The sequence below is a fragment of the Rhinatrema bivittatum genome, chromosome 1 (assembly GCF_901001135.1).
Source record: "Rhinatrema bivittatum chromosome 1, aRhiBiv1.1, whole genome shotgun sequence".
Classification (NCBI taxonomy): Eukaryota; Metazoa; Chordata; class Amphibia; order Gymnophiona; family Rhinatrematidae; genus Rhinatrema; species Rhinatrema bivittatum.
This window is the reverse complement of record NC_042615.1, coordinates 645,062,094-645,079,351: the sequence shown is the minus strand read 5'-3', so window position 1 is coordinate 645,079,351 and position 17,258 is coordinate 645,062,094. Positions and strand designations below refer to the sequence as shown.

Here is a 17,258-nt window from a genome sequence, read left to right as displayed (position 1 = left end):
ATCTGAATGTCAAAAGGATTTTATTTTGTTACTTGAAGGTAACAAAACGTTCAGAAAGTCTGACCATTTTGTTTAGTGGTCCTAGAAAAGGAGAGACAGTTTCCAAGGTATCAGTAGCCCAATTGATTAAAGAGACTGGGCTGCCTGTGTGGAAAGGGACTTCATTTGCATAGGAGTTTGAGTGTGCATTAAACCAGGGCATAGGCAACGTTGTAGGTGGAGCATTGTTTAGTATCTCCATATGAGGTTTTCAGAGCTGCAACATGGTCGTCTTTGCATTCCTTTGCAAAACATTATTTAGATGTATAAGCCAGGGAAGATGTCTCATTTGGCTCGACTGTCCTAGAGGCGGGATTAGCCATATCCCGCCCAATTGAGGGATAGCTTGAGTATGTTCCATGCATCTGGACTGGTTTGGTTGGTTGATGAAGAAGGAGATAATTTCCTTTCTCACAGGACAAGCAGGATGGTAGTCCTCACATATGGGTGACATCACAGGATGGAGCCCAATCACGGAAAACTTCTGTCAAAGTTTCCAAAACTTTGACTGGCCCCTACTGGGCATGCCCAGCATGGCACTAACCCTGCAGCCAGCAGGGGTCCCCCTTCAGTCTTCTTTTTTCCGCGCAGCAGTAGCCTCACGGTTTAGGAGCTCTGAAGAGATTCCTGACAGGAATTTTCCTCACAGAATTATTTAAAGTTAAATTGCCCCACAGGGGTCCCTCCTCTAACTTTTCTTTGACCACGGTACTCAGGTAAGTTGTTATCCGTTTTCCGTCTATTACTGTCGAGTTTGGCCCTTGCAGCCTACTGGCCGTTGACTGTACCGCGGCTCAATTTTTTTCAATGGCCATGGCATCAGGGTTCCATCTGTGCCTGGACTGTACTCGCACCATGTCTATCACAGACCCCCATGGAGTCTGTGTACTGTGTTTAGGCCATGAGCATGATGTCCTGACTTGCACCAAATGTGCCCTCATGACACCAAAAGGTCGCAAAGACAGAATGGAGAAGATGGAACTCCTCTTCCGTGCTCAGACCCCGACTCCGTCCATTGCATCGACGTCATTGGAATCGGCACCGTCGACTTCGCGCCAGCATCAACCACCGACCGGTGACAGACCGCCATCAACGTCTTCATGGCCATCAACACCCGCTACTCCCCCTCAGGATCGAGGGAATCGCAGGAAGAAACATATTCATCGATATCGCAAGACTCAGACCGTCGAGGGAGCGAAGTCATCGACCTCGCCACCGTCCGAGCCACCGTTGAAGAAGCCCCGTCCAGGAAAGGCACCGACCATTCCTGCGACCGAGTCATCGAGGCCACCCTCACCCGATCGGGGTTTGGGAGTCGCGATTCCGCCTGTAAAGGTGGTCCCTCCGACTATGCCTCTGCCTCCCTCTTCTGTTCCGGAGCCGGGGCTGTTTGCTCCAGGTCTCCGAGAAGAACTGGACCGGCTGTTCAGGAGGCCATCGACAAGGCGATGCAATGTCTCCAGGTTCCTCCGGCACCGACACTGGCACCGATTGTGGAACCTGTCATCGACCCGATTCCGGCAGCGCTGGCACTGCTGCTATCCAGGATGGAATCGCTGATTGCCACCCTTCCAACGATGGATCCCGGGTCTCCAATGCCTCCGATGCCCTCCCCAATGACGGCTTCATCGGGAAGAGAAACACCGTTCCACATTCCTCCATCGGGAGTTTTGCCTCGGCCATCGATGCCAATACATCCCTTGCCACAGATTCATCCATTGGTGCTGATACGTCCATCGGCGCCATCGATGCCTGCACTGATGCCTTCCATGCCATCATTGGTGCCTCCGGCGATTCCTTCGATTTTTTCGGAGCCTCGCCCGGGACCTTCAGGTATCCAACCCCCTTCTTGTCCTACAGGACAGTCTGCTGATCCTTATGACACTTGGGGTGATGATACTTCAACAGATACCGATGACTTACCTTCACCACCTTCTCCTACTGAAAGTAGAAAGCGTTCTCCTCCAGAGGACCTCTCATTCATAAATTTTGTGAAGGAAATGTCTGATAGTTGGTTCCTTTTCAACTTCAGACGGAACAGGATGACAGACACCAGATGATGGAGTTACTCCAATTTCTGGATGCCCCCAAGGTAATCACCTCTATTCCCATTCATCAAGTACTTCTTGATCTCCTCAAAAAGAACTGGGAAAATCCTGGATCAATTGCTCCAGTTCACAGGAAGGCTGACACTACTTACTTAGTTCAGTCAGCCCCAGGCTTTCAAAAATCCCAGCTCGACCACCACTCAGTTGTGGTAGAGTTGGCTCAAAAAAGGGCAAAAAGGTCGAAACCTCACTCACCCACCCCACCTGCTAAGGAACAAAAGTTCCTAGACAACATTGGTTGACGAGTGTTTCAAGGAGCCATGCTCATCTCCCGAATTGCTGCCTACTAGCATTATATGACCCAATATAATAGGGTCATCTTTAAACAGATACAGGACTTCTCCGAGTCCCTGCCTGAACAATTCCAAGACCAGCTACAAACCCTTGTAAACAAGGGATTTGAGGCAGGAAAACATGAGATTCGAACATCTTATGACATATTCGACACCTCTACCAGAGTGTCCGCAGCTGCCATTTCGGCAAGACGGTGGGCCTGGCTCAAATCTTCTGACCTTCGCCCAGAAGTGCAAGACCGGTTGTCCAAACTACTGTGTGTAGGAGATAATCTGTTCGGTAAACAGATCCAACGAATGGTGGCTGAATTAAAAGACCATCATGAGACCCTTAAACAGCTCTCTTCGATACCTTCCGACTTCTTCTCAAGACAACCCTTCAGGAAGGACTCTAAGAAGTTGTTCTACCGTCCAAGGAAGGCCTATCCACCACCAGCAAGGTCCCGTACTACGAGACCTTATCAAAAGCCTCAACCTCGCCAAGTCCGAAAGCAAAAACCACAAGCAGCTCCCCAGCCAGGACCTGCTTCAGGTTTTTGTCTTCCGCTTGGAGAGCAGCAGCCAGATTCCTCTGCCAAGCATACCAGTGGGAGGTCGATTGTGCCACTTTCACAACATGTGGCAGTCAATCACAACCGACCAATGGGTATTGGCAATCATTGCTCAGGGCTACCATCTAAACTTTCTCACCCTACCGCCGGACTCCCCACCTCTGCAGACATGGGGAATGTCCGACCACTCCATTCTTCTGGATCAAGAGGTCTCCCTTCTTCTCCAATCAAGAGCAATAGAACCCGTTCCGCACTCGCAGCAAGGCCTAGGGTTCTATTCCCGGTACTTTCTGATCCCCCAAAAAATCAGGGGGTGTTCATCCAATCCTGGACCTACGTGCTCTCAAGAAGTACCTCCAGCGGGAGAAGTTCAAGATGGTAACCTTGGGATCGTTTCTACCTCCTCTACAAAAAGGAGACTCGCTTTGCTCTCTGGACCTCCAAGACACATACACACACATTGCGATAACTCCAACTCATCGCAAATACCTGAGGTTTTTAGTAGGCCCCAAGCACTATCAATACCGAGTGCTTCCATTCGGCCTGGCGTCTGCACAACGGGTCTTTACCAAATGTCTCGTAGTTGTCGCAGATTTCCTCAGAAAAGAAGGTGTTCATGTCTACCCCTATCTGGACGACTGGTTAATCAGGGCTCCAACTCAGCAAGCTGCTCAGTCGTCCCTCGATTTGACTCTACACACTCTAATTTCACTAGGATTTCTCGTCATTTATGAAAAATCCTATTTAGTTCCATCTCAAAACTTGTCGTTCATTGGGGCAGACTTGGACACCTTGAAGGCAAAAGCTTTTCTACCTCAACAACGAGCATTAACTCTCGTGTCTCTCGCTCACCAGTTGCAGTCTCAGAATACTGCGACTGCATGCCAATTTCTCGTCCTCCTGGGACACATGACATCCTCAGTCCATGTCACATCAATGGCCCGCTTGGCCATGAGACTCATGCATTGGACTCTGAGGTCACAATGGATTCAAGCTGTTCAGCCTCTGTCGACCATTGTTCACATCACCGACTCACTCCATCTGTCTCTCGCTTGGTGGAAGAATCAGAACAATCTCCTCCAGGGACTGCCCTTTCACGTGCCAGATGCTCAAGTCATTCTCACCACCGACGCTTCCAACCTCAGGTGGGGAGCCCATGTGGCCGATCTGCAGACACAAGGATCTTGGTCTCCAGAGGAAACCAAACACCAGATAAATTTCCTGGAGCTTCGAGCAATGCGATATGCTCTCAGGGCTTTTCAAGATCACCTATCACATCAAGTCATCCTGATTCAGACGGACAACCAGGTGGCCATGTGGTACATCAACAAGCAGGGAGGCACAGGCTCCTTCCTTCTGTGTCAGAAAGCTGCGCAAATTTGGGCGGAAGCTCTCTCCCACTCGATGTACCTCAGGGCCACCTACTTGTCTGCTAGAACATTGTCCACTCCCAGCAAGCTGAGTCACGTCTTCCAACCGCACGAGTGGTCTCTCAACCCCTCGGTAGCGAACTCCATATTCCGGCAATGGGGATATCCTCAGACAGGCCTCTTTGCGTCCCCCCAGAACCACAAAGTGGACAATTACTGCTCCCTCATTCGCAGCAAACGCTCTTAGCCCAGAGATGCATTCTCCCTCTCATGGGCAACTGGTCTGCTATATGCATCCCTCCACTTCCTCTTCTCTCGAAGACTCTCGTGAAGCTACGTCAGGACAAGGGAACCATGATCCTGATAGCACCTCACTGGCCATGCCAAGTGTGGTTTCCCATACTCCAGGATCTCTCCATCCGCAGGCACATTCCCTTGGGAAAGGACCCGCTCCTGATCACTCAAAACGACGGGTGCCTTTGCCATCCCGATCTTCAAGCCTTGTCCCTGACGGCATGGATGTTGAAAGGTTAATCCTTCAACCACTTAACCTTTCAGATTCCGTTTCCCGTGTCTTGATTGCTTCACGGAAGCCTTCCACGAGAAAATCTTACTCCTATAAATGGAAAAGGTACACTTCATGGTGCACCTCTCAGTCCATCCCTTTTCCTGTCCAATCCCAAGGTTTTTGGACTATCTCTGGCATCTGTCAGTCAGGTCTCAAAACATCTTCCATCAGAATGCATGTCAGTGCGATAGCCGCCTTCCTTAAAGGTGTTGGGGATGTCCCTATATCCGTACAACCCCTTGTAACACGTTTTCTGAAGGGCTTGCTCCACATCAAGCCTCCTTTACGTCCTCCGGCCCCTTCTTGGGACCTTAATCTGGTTCTCTGTCGGCTCATGAAACCACCATTTGAGCCTCTTCATTCCTGTGACCTTAAATATCTCACATGGAAAGTGATTTTCCTTTTGGCTATCACTTCAGCGCGCAGGGTTAGTGAGTTACAAGCCCTAGTTACCTATCCACCTTACACTAAACTCCTGCAGGACCGGGCGGTACTCCGCACTCACTCTAAGTTTTTACCTAAGGTAGTTTCGGAGTTTCACATTAATCAATCCATCATACTACCTACCTTCTTTCCCAGGCCCCATTCCAATCCAGGGGAACAGGCTCTGCATACCCTTGACTGTAAACAGGCTCTAGCTTTCTATCTAGACCGTACAGTTGCCTACAGGAAGAGCACTCAGTTATTCGTCTCTTTCCATCCCAACAAATTAGGGCAACCTGTGGGTAAGCAGACTCTCTCCTCCTGGTTGGCGGACTGTATATCTTTTTGCTATCAGCAAGCAGGCATTCCTTTTCAAGACCGTGTTAAAGCACACTCTGTGATGGCGACTTCAGTAGCACACCTATGATCGATGCCGCTTCCTGACATTTGCAGGGCTGCCACCTGGAGTTCTCTCCATACTTTCGCAGCCCACTATTGCTTGGACAAAGCCGGAAGATAAGATTCCATCTTCGGCTAGTCTGTCCTGCGTAACCTATTTCCAGTAAAGATTAGTTCTGAAGATTTTACTGTATTACTCTTGCTTAGAAATAAGGCAGTAGCATCCCAAAGGGGATCTGACTGGTAAACAGGGGACTCAAAAAATGTTATGGTTGCTGTTATAGATGTATCCTTTTCAATAAAAGAGTGATTTCTAGTTTTTCTAGCTTCCAGTAATTGTAATTTTTAAGCTTAATTGCAATTATGAGACACCCTCTCCCACAAAAAAAAATTTGGGAAGGCGAACTCAAAACCCAGTAGGCTTGGCCCAGTTCTAATCTTTATTATAGCTATCTGTGAAAGAGGCTGCAAGAAGAAGGATTATATTGCAGGATATTACTTTCTCAAGTACAATGCTTAGGTGATTTAAACAGAGCTGTCGCTTAACCAAGAAAGTCGCTCATTGAATGCAGTTTAGAATGCCGCCTATATCATAAGAAATTTAGCTTTCTGAGCTAAAAGATACTTTTTGCTTACAGGTTAATATTTATCGGTTGGTGACCAAAGGATCAGTAGAAGAAGAAATCATTGAAAGAGCTAAGAAGAAAATGGTACTTGATCATCTTGTTATTCAGAGAATGGACACAACAGGGAAAACTGTTCTACATACAGGTTCTACTCCATCAAGGTAATCTATAGATACATTAAACTAAACATTGGAAATTTTCCGTGCATGCTGCCTATTGTACAGTTAAATAGATGCTGTAATTAAAGGCTATAAAAAGCTTTTAGATGGGCTGTGATATTAGTTAAGATTAATGTGAATTACAGAGTTTCAAGATTCTCTATCAATCCTTCTAAATGGTAGGTTTTAGACTATAGATTAATAGGATAAAAAAAAGTAGCATATATTGTAGTCAATAAAATAATTGAAGAAGAATTTAAAATTAATTGTACCCTTATGCTAGAGAAACAGTTTAATTTTATACCATTATATAGCTTTTCAGAATGACTAAAGTTTTAATACAGTTCAAGTTAATTCTTTATTTTAGCTCTGCTCCTTTCAATAAAGAAGAGCTGGCAGCCATCTTAAAGTTTGGTGCTGAGGAACTTTTTAAGGAACCAGAAGGCGAAGAACAAGAGCCCCAGGTAGAGAAGAATTGCTTTACAAAGAGCTTAAATAGTGTTTACATATAAGTGGATTCCTTAAGAAATAAAATAATATTCTTCCAGGAAATGGATATAGATGAAATTCTGAAGAGAGCTGAAACCCATGAAAATGAAGGGGGACCATTGACTGTGGGAGACGAGTTGCTGTCTCAGTTTAAGGTAATTGGGCATTTCTTATCTTTCAAAAACATTTTACTTTGATGCTAATCCTTAACCTTTTTTTTTTTAAGAGTATTACCTAGAAAATTATTAAATTGTTGTGCCATTTTTTTAAATTGTGGTTTTGTAAATGTTTCTTGTGATACCAGGCAGTGTACTTCAGCAGAATTTGAGATATTTTGTTTATTTATAATGCTTTTAACCTGCTTTTCCAAGTAAGAATTCCAACAAATCAGCTTATAGTAAATAATGTAGTAAACAATAACTATAAATCACAGATATAATAAAACAAATAATAAATGCACAATAAAAATAAGTAATCAAAAATCAATCTATAAGTCTCAGCAGGTATCCTTCTCTTAAAAATTATATGAATTATTCATTCAGTAATTAGTGGCATTTCCTTGAGAGTAATAACTTCATCTGTTTCTTGTAACTGTTGATCAGTCTCTCACATCACCCTTGAGAATTTTGGTCCATTCTTCTGTAAAGAACTGTTTCAATTCTGTGACATTTGAGAGCTTCCTTGTATAAACAACTCACTTCAGATTTTGCCACATTTCATTTGTGTTTAGGTTGGAACTTTGACTTGGCCATTCTAAAATACAAAATATTCTCCTCTTCATCCATACTGTAGTAGATTTACTTGAATGTTTAGGGTCATTGTCTTGTTACATGACTCACTTTTGGCTGAGCTTCAACTTACAAAAGAATGGCCTGGCATTCTTCTCTAGAATTTTCTGTTTCCTGTACGTACCCAGATCAGTCCAGACTACTGGGTTTTGCCTCCCATCCAGCAGATGGAGACAGAGAAGTTATTAAACAAAACTCTGCCTTATATACTAAGGTGCCACCTACGGTCTGGCAGTATTTCTCTGTCTCCAGCAGATGGTGGAGGTGCAAAACCTGCAGTCTGTGCTGATTGCTTAGGGTTTCTTGTGTTTTTCAGTCAGAATTAGAAGTTTGTCTTTTTCAAGTTATACTTTCTTTAAAAAAAAAAAAAAAAAAGAAGGGGACAGTTTTTGGTCTGCAGCCTCCCTGGGGGTTGTGTGGTCCTGAGGGGACCATCCTCCCAGGTCTCTTAGGCAGCTGCAGTAAAGGTCAAGGGCCCTATTCCCAACATCTTGCAGCTTTGGGGGTGATACCGGGGAGCCTAGCTCACTCACTTCAGCAAGTTCAGGACCTTGGACCACTGTTGGGCAAGTTAAAAAAAAAAAAAAAAAAAAAGTTTTAATTTGTTATTGCTGGTTGGGGGTTAGGGTGCTGTGACTCTCCTCTCTCTCTTTCGGTCTCGGCGGAGTTGGTTTTCAGCGCTTTTAGTTTTCTTTCTTTCTTTTTGTGGTTTTCTTTTTATTTGCCGCGCCGATTTCGTTACTGTTCCCTGCCCGATGCCGAGGTCTTCAGTGTGCCAGTTTCTAAAGATTTTTGGAACCTGGATGTTCGCAGGGCTTTACTGCATTACCTGGAGGTTACAAACGCTTTTCGTCTGTCCGACCATCTTTTTGTACTGTGGAGTGGTCCAAAGAAAGGTAATATGGCATCTAAGACTACTATAGCACGATGGCTGAAAGAAGCTATAAGTTCCACATATTTGCTACGTGGTAGACCGCTCCCATTTGGAGTTCGTGCTCATTCTACCCATTCACAAGCAACGTCTTGGGCAGAATGCCAACAAGTCTCTCCACAAGAGATTTGCAGGGCGGCTACATGGAAGTCTTTACATACCTTTGCGAGGCATTACAGGCTGGATGTCCAGGCACCGGGCTCCGGCAGATTTGGGGAAGGTGTGCTTTGAGCGGGCCTCTCCGGATCCCATCCCAGGTAAGAAAGCTCTGGTACATCCCAGGAGTCTGGACTGATCTGGGTATATACAGGGAAAGGAAAATGAGTTCTTACCTGGTAATTTTCGTTCCTGTAGTATCATGGATCAGTCCAGAGTCCCGCCCTGTACACGTAGAGTTCCCTGTACGTACCTGGATCAGTCCAGACAGTGGGTTATGTCCCCAATCCAGCAGATGGAGTCAGCCCAAAGCTTCGAGGGGGCGTCACCATAAATACTACTACCCCCTCTGCAGGAGTTCAGTATCTTCTGACTCCAGCAGATGCGAGTAGTGGAATCTGGGCTTGCTCCCGATTCTCTTGTTCCTTTGTTCTTTTGCTTCCCTTGGTTGGAGGTTTTATTGAGTTTGTTTGTTTGGTTGGATCAAGTTGTGTTACAAAAAAAAAAAAAAAAAAATTAATTAGGTTAATTGATTGATTGGGGAGGCGTGGCTTCTGTTTTGTGCTCTGTCTCTCCTTTCTCTATTTACCGGCGCTGTCCGGGGCTGCTGCGGGGTAAGTGTGATTTTCTTCTCCCCCTTCCTTTGCAGCTAGGTTACACGCGGCTGCCGGTGCTCCGGCCTCCTCGCGTCTTCACCCTCTCCCGCGGCCATTTTGCGGCTCCACGTGGGCTGCACCGGGGAGAGGGCTGCTCATCACCGGCGGGTCGTGCGGCCAGGAGGGCCCCCCGCGGCGCCGTTTCTATTTTTGGCGGGTAGCGCAGGCCACCCGGGCCCCCCCGCAGCGGCGATCCGTTTCGCGGCCCCCCCCGGGTTTTTCAAGGCGTTCTGGGCTGTCGGGGGCTGTTCCCCTTGCGCTCCAGATGCCGCGGCCGGCGCGTTGCTCGGCCTGTGGGGAACCTGGATCGCGCGTTTCAAGGGAGGGAATTTGTGCTCGCTGCCTTCCCGGTGGGGAAGGCACCTCTCGGCCCCTCACACAGCGGGCCCCCATGACAGCCTTACCCGGGCGGCGCGGGCTGGCCCCTCCCCCATTCATGGCGGGAACGGCGGCCATCTTACATACGCTGCGCCTTGAAGGAGCCCAGGCAGCGCAGGGGGACGAGGTGGCTTCAGAGGGCTCTCCCCCGAGGTTAGTGCCGGAGACAGACCCGGAGGAAGGCCCGCGGGGGGCAGGGTCCCTCGGGGCCCCCACCCGCGGAGGCCCCCCCCGACTAGGCCGGGATTTTCGCCGGAGTTCATACGGCTGATGCATACAGCCTACCTGCAGGACCTGGCTGCGCCCGCAGATCCGCCTCCACCCAAGCTCCCGCGACCTTCGTCCGCCTATCCGGCCCCCCCCGCCCCGGCGGGTGTGGGGGCCCCCACAGCTCCCCCAGCCAACCACGGCTCCCCGTGGGCTCGGGGGGGCCTGGGTCACCACCAGCCTCCCCTGGGTCGGACCCCGCGGCGGCGGGCCAAGGGGACTCCACGTCTGAGGGTGAGGACCCACGCACCCTGCGCCTCTTCCAGCGGGACGAGCTGGATGACCTGATCCCACAGATCATTCAGGGATTGGACCTTGATCCCCCGCCGGACCCGCCAGCTCCCGTCGCGCCCGCTGTAGTCACCTCCTCGAAGAAGGGAGACCCGGTGCTGGCAGCCCTTCGCCCGAGGGCTCGGGCTTTTCCCATTCATGAGTCGTTCCTGCAGTTGCTCACCAGGGAATGGGATACCCCGGAAGCCGCTCTGAAGGGTAGCCGCGCCATGGAACGGCTATATCCGCTGCCGGAAGATTTTCTGGATCTCATCAAGGTACCCAGAGTGGACTCCGCGGTGTCAGCGGTCACGAAGAGGACGACCATTCCGGTGACAGGTGGAGCAGCGTTAAGGGATACGCAGGATCGCAAGTTGGAAGTCTTCCTCAAGCGGGTCTTCGAGGTCTCCGCAGTGGGGCTGCGGGCTGCGATGTGCAGCTCGCTTGCCCAGCGAGCCAGTCTTCTCTGGGTGCAGCTACTGCTCACGTCTCAGGTGTTGCCACCCGAAGAAGCCGCCCAGGCGGATAGACTGGAAGCTGCGGTGGCATACGGGGCAGACGCTTCCTATGATCTGTTTCGGGTCCTTGCCCGCTCCATGGCCTCGGTGGTGGCGGCACGTCGACTTCTATGGCTCCGCAACTGGGCGGCGGACACGTCCTCCAAGTCAAGTCTGGGTTCCCTGCCATTCAGGGGTAAATTCCTGTTCGGCGAGGATCTGGACCAGCTTATCAAGTCTCTGGGGGAAAACGCGGTCCATCGCCTGCCGGAAGACAGATATCGCTCCAGCAGGGCGTTTTCGTCCTCTCGGACCAGAGCCAGAGCGCAACGGCGCTATAGGAGTTATAGGCCGGCGGCGGCTCGGCCCTCTGCCCCCAGGTCTCAGCCCTGGTCTCGCTCCTTTCGCGGGCGCCGCCCCGCGTGCCCCGCTTCCACGGCGGGACAACCTTCGCCAAAGTCCTCTCAATGATGTTCAGCTCGCCCACTCCGCCGTCCCCAAGATTGGGGGGCGGCTGGCGTTCTTTTACGAGGAGTGGGCACGGATCACCTCGGACCAGTGGGTCTTGGACACCATAGGACGCGGCTACGCTTTGGAACTTGTCCGCGCTCCGAAGGGTCGATTCATCTTCTCGCCCTGCGGCTCGGCCATCAAGCGAGAGGCGGTGCAGGCGACGCTGGACAGACTGTGGGAGATAGGCGCCATTGTGCCCGTACCCTCCGGAGAGGTGGGCTCGGGCCACTATTCCATCTACTTCGTGGTACCAAAGAAAGACGGCTCCTTCCGCCCCATACTGGACTTGAAGGAAGTCAACAAATCCCTCAGAGTGATCCGGTTCCGCATGGAAACGCTGCGTTCGGTGATCGCGGCGGTACACCGAGGGGAGTTTTTGGCCTCCTTGGATCTGACGGAGGCCTACCTTCATATCCCCATTCGCCAAGAACACCATTGCCTTCTCCGGTTCAAGATCCTGGACCAGCATTTCCAATTCGTGGCGCTTCCGTTCGGCCTAGCAACGGCCCCACGTACCTTCACCAAGATCATGGTAGTTGTGGCGGCTGCCCTTCGGAAGGAGGGTATTCTAGTTCATCCTTACTTGGACGACTGGCTCATACGGGCGAAGTCCTTCCGGCATGGCCAGGCGGCAGTGGCCAGGGTCATAGAGTTTCTGCAGTCCCTAGGATGGGTGGTGAACTTCTCCAAGAGCTCCCTCGTGCCTTCGCAGCGCTTGGATTTCTTGGGGGCGACCTTCGACACCCGTCTGGGGGCGGTTTTTCTGCGGCAGGACAAGGCGCACGCCCTGCGGGAGCACATACAGCGGTTCTCTGCATTACCAGCACCCACTTCCTGGGACTATCTACAGCTCCTGGGGGTGATGGGTTCCACCATCGACATGGTTCCATGGGCCTTTGCGCGCCTCCGGCCTCTACAAAGGGCACTTCTATCCCGCTGGAAGCCGCTTTCGCAGGACTACCAGGTGATACTCCCGCTGCCCCAGGTTGCACGGACCAGCCTGGACTGGTGGATGGTCCCGGAGAATCTGGCTCGAGGCATGTCCCTCGACCTTCCGAATTGGGTAGTGGTAACCACCGACGCCAGTCTCGCAGGCTGGGGGGCAGTCTGCGACCGCAGCGCCACGCAGGGGACGTGGTCCGCGGAGGAGTCGACGTGGTCCATCAATCGTCTGGAGACCCGAGCGGTCAGGCTGGCTCTTATTCACTTCCTGCCACTCCTTCAGAATCGGGAAGTCAGAGTCTTGTCGGACAACGCGACCACGGTGGCCTATATCAACCGACAGGGCGGAACCCGCAGCCCGCAGGTCGCGCTCGAGGCAGAGATGTTGATGCAGTGGGCGGAACGACACCTGGCCCGACTGGCGGCCTCGCACATAGCGGGAGTGGACAACGTCCAGGCGGATTTCCTCAGTCGCCAGCTCCTGGATCCCGGAGAGTGGGCCCTCTCCGACGAGGCCATGCAGCTGATCGTTCGGCGGTGGGGTCCTCCCCACCTGGATCTTATGGCATCCGCTCAAAACACCAAGGCGCCTCGTTTCTTCAGTCGCCGGAGAGAACGGGGGGCGGAGGGCGTCGATGCCCTAGCGCTCCCGTGGCCGGCCGAGCTACTTCTATACGCGTTCCCCCCGTGGCCACTGGTGGGAAGGCTACTACGACGGATAGAGGTTCATCGGGGGACTGTCATCTTCGTCGCGCCAGAGTGGCCGAGACGTCCTTGGTTCGCGGACCTTCTCCACCTAGTAATCGACGGGCCCATACGGTTGGGCCATCTTCCCCGACTTCTCCACCAGGGACCAGTATTTTTCGACCAGGCAGAACTCTTCTGTCTTGCGGCCTGGCTTTTGAGAGGCGTCGCCTCCGACGACGGGGATACCCGGAGGCGGTAGTATCCACGCTGCTGCGGTCTCGGAAGACCTCAACGTCGGTGGCCTATGTGCGGGTCTGGAAGGTGTTCGAGCTGTGGTGTACCGGCCTGAACACAAGACCCTCGGAAGCGTCTGTTCCTCAGATCCTCCAGTTCCTGCAAGCAGGGGTGGACAAGGGGCTCGCCTACAACTCGCTTCGGGTTCAAGTGGCCGCTCTTGGCTCTCTCCTGCGTGACGGAGGAGCTCTGTGGCGGCATCCGGACATCGCCCGTTTCCTCAAGGGGGTCAAGCATTTGCGGCCTCCACTGCGCGATCCTTGTCCCTCGTGGAGTCTCAATCTGGTACTACGCGCTATGTCAGGACCTCCGTTTGAACCGCTGCGGAATGCGACGATCAAGGATCTCACCCTCAAGGCGGTGTTCCTAGTGGCCATCTGCTCCGCTCGGCGTATTTCGGAGCTACAGGCCCTGTCGTGTAGGGAACCTTATCTCAGGTTCTCTGATTCGGGTGTTTCACTTCGCACTGTCCCCTCCTTCCTTCCGAAGGTGGTGTCTGCGTTCCACGTGAATCAGACGGTGGAACTTCCATCGTTCTCTTCGTCGGAGCCGCGGTCTCTTCGTCTCCTTGACGTCAAGCGCACCCTGAGGCTCTACCTGGAGGCTACGAATGATTTCCGGACTTCTGACCATCTCTTCGTCCTTTGGTCCGGTCCCCGCAAGGGATCTCAGGCTTCGAAGACGACTATTGCCAGATGGCTGAAGGCCGGCATTGCCGCCTCCTATATTGGGGTGGGGCGGATTCCCCCACCCGGCATCGTAGCACACTCGACACGCGCTCAGGCGGCCTCCTGGGCAGAGAGTCGCTCGGTGTCTTCGCAAGAAATCTGTAGAGCGGCCACCTGGAAATCGTTGCACACGTTCTCGAGACACTATAGACTACATCTCGCCTCGTCCGTCCAGGGACATTTTGGCGAACAGGTCCTACGAGCAGGTCTCGCAGGATCCCACCCGGGTTAGGGAAGCTTGGGTACATCCCACTGTCTGGACTGATCCAGGTACGTACAGGGAAAAGAAAATTATTACTTACCTGCTAATTTTCGTTCCTGTAGTACCATGGATCAGTCCAGACGCCCACCGCGTTTTGGGTCCTAGGGCCTACTCCTGCTCGACTGTATGTGGATGCTGAGTCTGTTCAGCTGTGTCTCCTTTTTACAGTAGTGCACTTACTGCTGTTGTTGTTGTTGTTACGTGTTTCCAGTTTTCCCTGTCACTGTTTACTTCCTTGGAGGTTGACACGCTATGTTCGTGTCCGACCACCCGTTGGTGGGTCGGTTTTTCAGTTTACTCAGTTATCACTCAGCGGCTTATTGTTGCCGTCCTGTTTCAACTTGATCCAAGCAGGGGGTTTCGGTTTACTCGGGCTTTGATATACTCGATACTGAACTCCTGCAGAGGGGGTAGTAGTATTTATGGTGACGCCCCCTCGAAGCTTTGGGCTGACTCCATCTGCTGGATTGGGGACATAACCCACTGTCTGGACTGATCCATGGTACTACAGGAACAAAAATTAGCAGGTAAGTAATAATTTTCTTATAAAGGAGAGTCCGCTCATTCAGCATTCTGATTATTTTCGTGGGCAGAAAGTTTTGATTAATAGAGTTCAGTGGATTTCTACAGGTTCTGTTCTCTTGTGGGTTGAGGAGCCAGTTTGTTGGAATGTTATTGTATATAGTTGGTTTGGTTTTGAACCATTGTGCTTTGACACTGAGTAATACTGCCAGACTGTAGGATAATTTTCCTTTGTTTAATCTCCTCATAATTCTGGCATAAGCCCCCCTGTTAGTCTATATTAGAGGTCAAGTAAGAGAAATGTTTTCTTTTTATTTTTGTTAAGCAGTATTTACTGTGTTCTTGCATAAGTTTGTTTCCTTCTTTCTCTGCAAAGAGGATATTCTTTGTATAATTTGAATAAATCAATAAACAGAAAATTAAAAAAAAAAGAATTGGAGAAAGCACCTGCTCCGGAGCCAGCCATAGAATTCTTGGTAGAAGCTTCTTATGATTTTGTGCATACTGCCACATGTAGCATGACTTCTTTGGTCATATGTAGGTTGCTATGGCTGAGGCTTTGGATGGTGGACTCAGTTCCCAAGACTCAGCCGACAAATGTTCCCTTTGCAGGGAAGCTCCTATTTGGAGAGGATCTGAAGAAGCTGGCTAAACAATTTTGGAGTCTAAAGTTTTCAAGCTACCAGAGGATAAACCTAAGGATACTTCATGGGAACACTGGCTAGGACTTGTTTTCAGGAATCTTGGCACTGTAGATCCTTTAAGTCTGTGTTTTCTCAAAGAGGATGTCAGTTCAACGTAAGTCATGTATAGAAGGCCTTGTTGATGAGATGGTCTCGGGAGTACGCATTGATGCTTCCCTTATGGGAAGAGGACAGGATCAGTCTAGCATGACGGTTTGTGTATGACAATTTAGCAGTCTGTGTGGACCTCTACAACGCAGAGTAGACAATGGTAATGATGGATGCCAATCTGTTCAAATGGGGGAGCCCATCGTTAGGATCCAGTGGCTCAGAAGACTTGGAGTTCTGCAGAGACCAGGACCATCAGTTATTTGTAGATGATGGCATCTACCTCCCAGCAAGACACCAGTTTTGGACAGGCAGTTCTTCAAAGAATATTTAATTGATTCCTTCAATTCTCCCCTCCATCCTCAGACTTTAAATACGTGTTGAGATATCTATTGAAATGCAGACATAATCTAATCATGTGCAACCCTCAGTTTCGAAGTCTTTACTTGTGTGGCTGACTAATCCTGGTTGTCCATAGAGAAAACTAAATTGATCATCTATAGCAGGTGTTCTCCATAGCAGGATAAATCAGCCATACTTAATACCCACTTGTTTCCGTGGAGCGATGACTACCTCTCCGAAGCTTAGACTCTGGAAGAAACTGAGAGGCTGATAAGGCAGTGTCCATGAGCAGGAATTCCTACCCATGGACAGAAATACTTTATTTGAGCTTTGAGAGCTTGGTCTGTGTTGGTGTGGTGGGATGGCTTTATCCATGTGTTATGGCTGACTTATCCTGCTGTTTACAGAGAACCCTATTTATAGGTAAGCAAACTTTTCTGTCTAAAACCAGATCAAGACTGGAGACCTGAGTTCTCAAAGTGATAACATACTTATTAAGACAATAACAGAAGCAGGGGGTTCTTTGATCTTCCTGCTTATCCAAAGAGCTTCAGATTTATTTGGATTTATGCACAATTTTAAATGCATCCCTAAGTTAATAGCCTGCAAATAATTGTTCAGTTTGTCCATTGCTTCAGCATATATAGAGTCAACTTGGATATAAAGCTAGATATCTGCATATAAGTAATGTGGTATATCAAAATGGGAAATATCTCCTAGTGGTTGTAAGTAAATGTTAAAAAGTGAGGGGAAAATATTGAACTCGTAAGAGACTCCCCATCTCACTAAACAAGCACCTGAATAATTGCCATCCTATATTTATTTATTTATTTATTTATTTGTTTGTTTGTTTGTTTTAACATATTTATATTCTGTCTATATTGAGATTCTTGTGCTAAGCAAAATAAATATTTGTTGAATGCCATCAAACATAAAGCAATGAAACCAGTTTGTCCATGCTCCCTACTGTCACTCATAACAAATGGACCCAGTAAAATTGTATGGTCTACTATGTCAAAGACAAAGGACAATTATAAAAGAGGCAACACAATAATTTTTCTTAAAAACAGAGTGTAATGAGTGCAGCCAATATAGCACAATTTCCTCTATAACTTGGTAGTGCTTTTCCCACTTGCTGATGAAAATTGATAGTCAAGTTTTTGGAGTACCATAGGGCCACATGGCTCCTGGATTTCGGTCACACTAGACT

The 17,258-nt window shown here is 49.7% G+C and overlaps 1 protein-coding gene across 4 annotated transcripts in view; it reads left to right on the top strand.

The window, feature by feature from the left end:
- The window catches only part of LOC115073851 (chromodomain-helicase-DNA-binding protein 1-like), a 346,258-nt gene that overhangs the window by 178,798 nt on the left and 150,202 nt on the right, over positions 1-17,258 (top strand). For all 4 annotated transcript variants that reach the window (XM_029572735.1, XM_029572754.1, XM_029572763.1 and 1 more), the window contains 3 exons: positions 6,390-6,538; positions 6,903-6,999; positions 7,084-7,179. In XM_029572735.1, the coding sequence (XP_029428595.1) occupies positions 6,390-6,538; positions 6,903-6,999; positions 7,084-7,179 (342 nt within the window). The remainder of the gene's footprint in view (positions 1-6,389; positions 6,539-6,902; positions 7,000-7,083; positions 7,180-17,258) is intronic.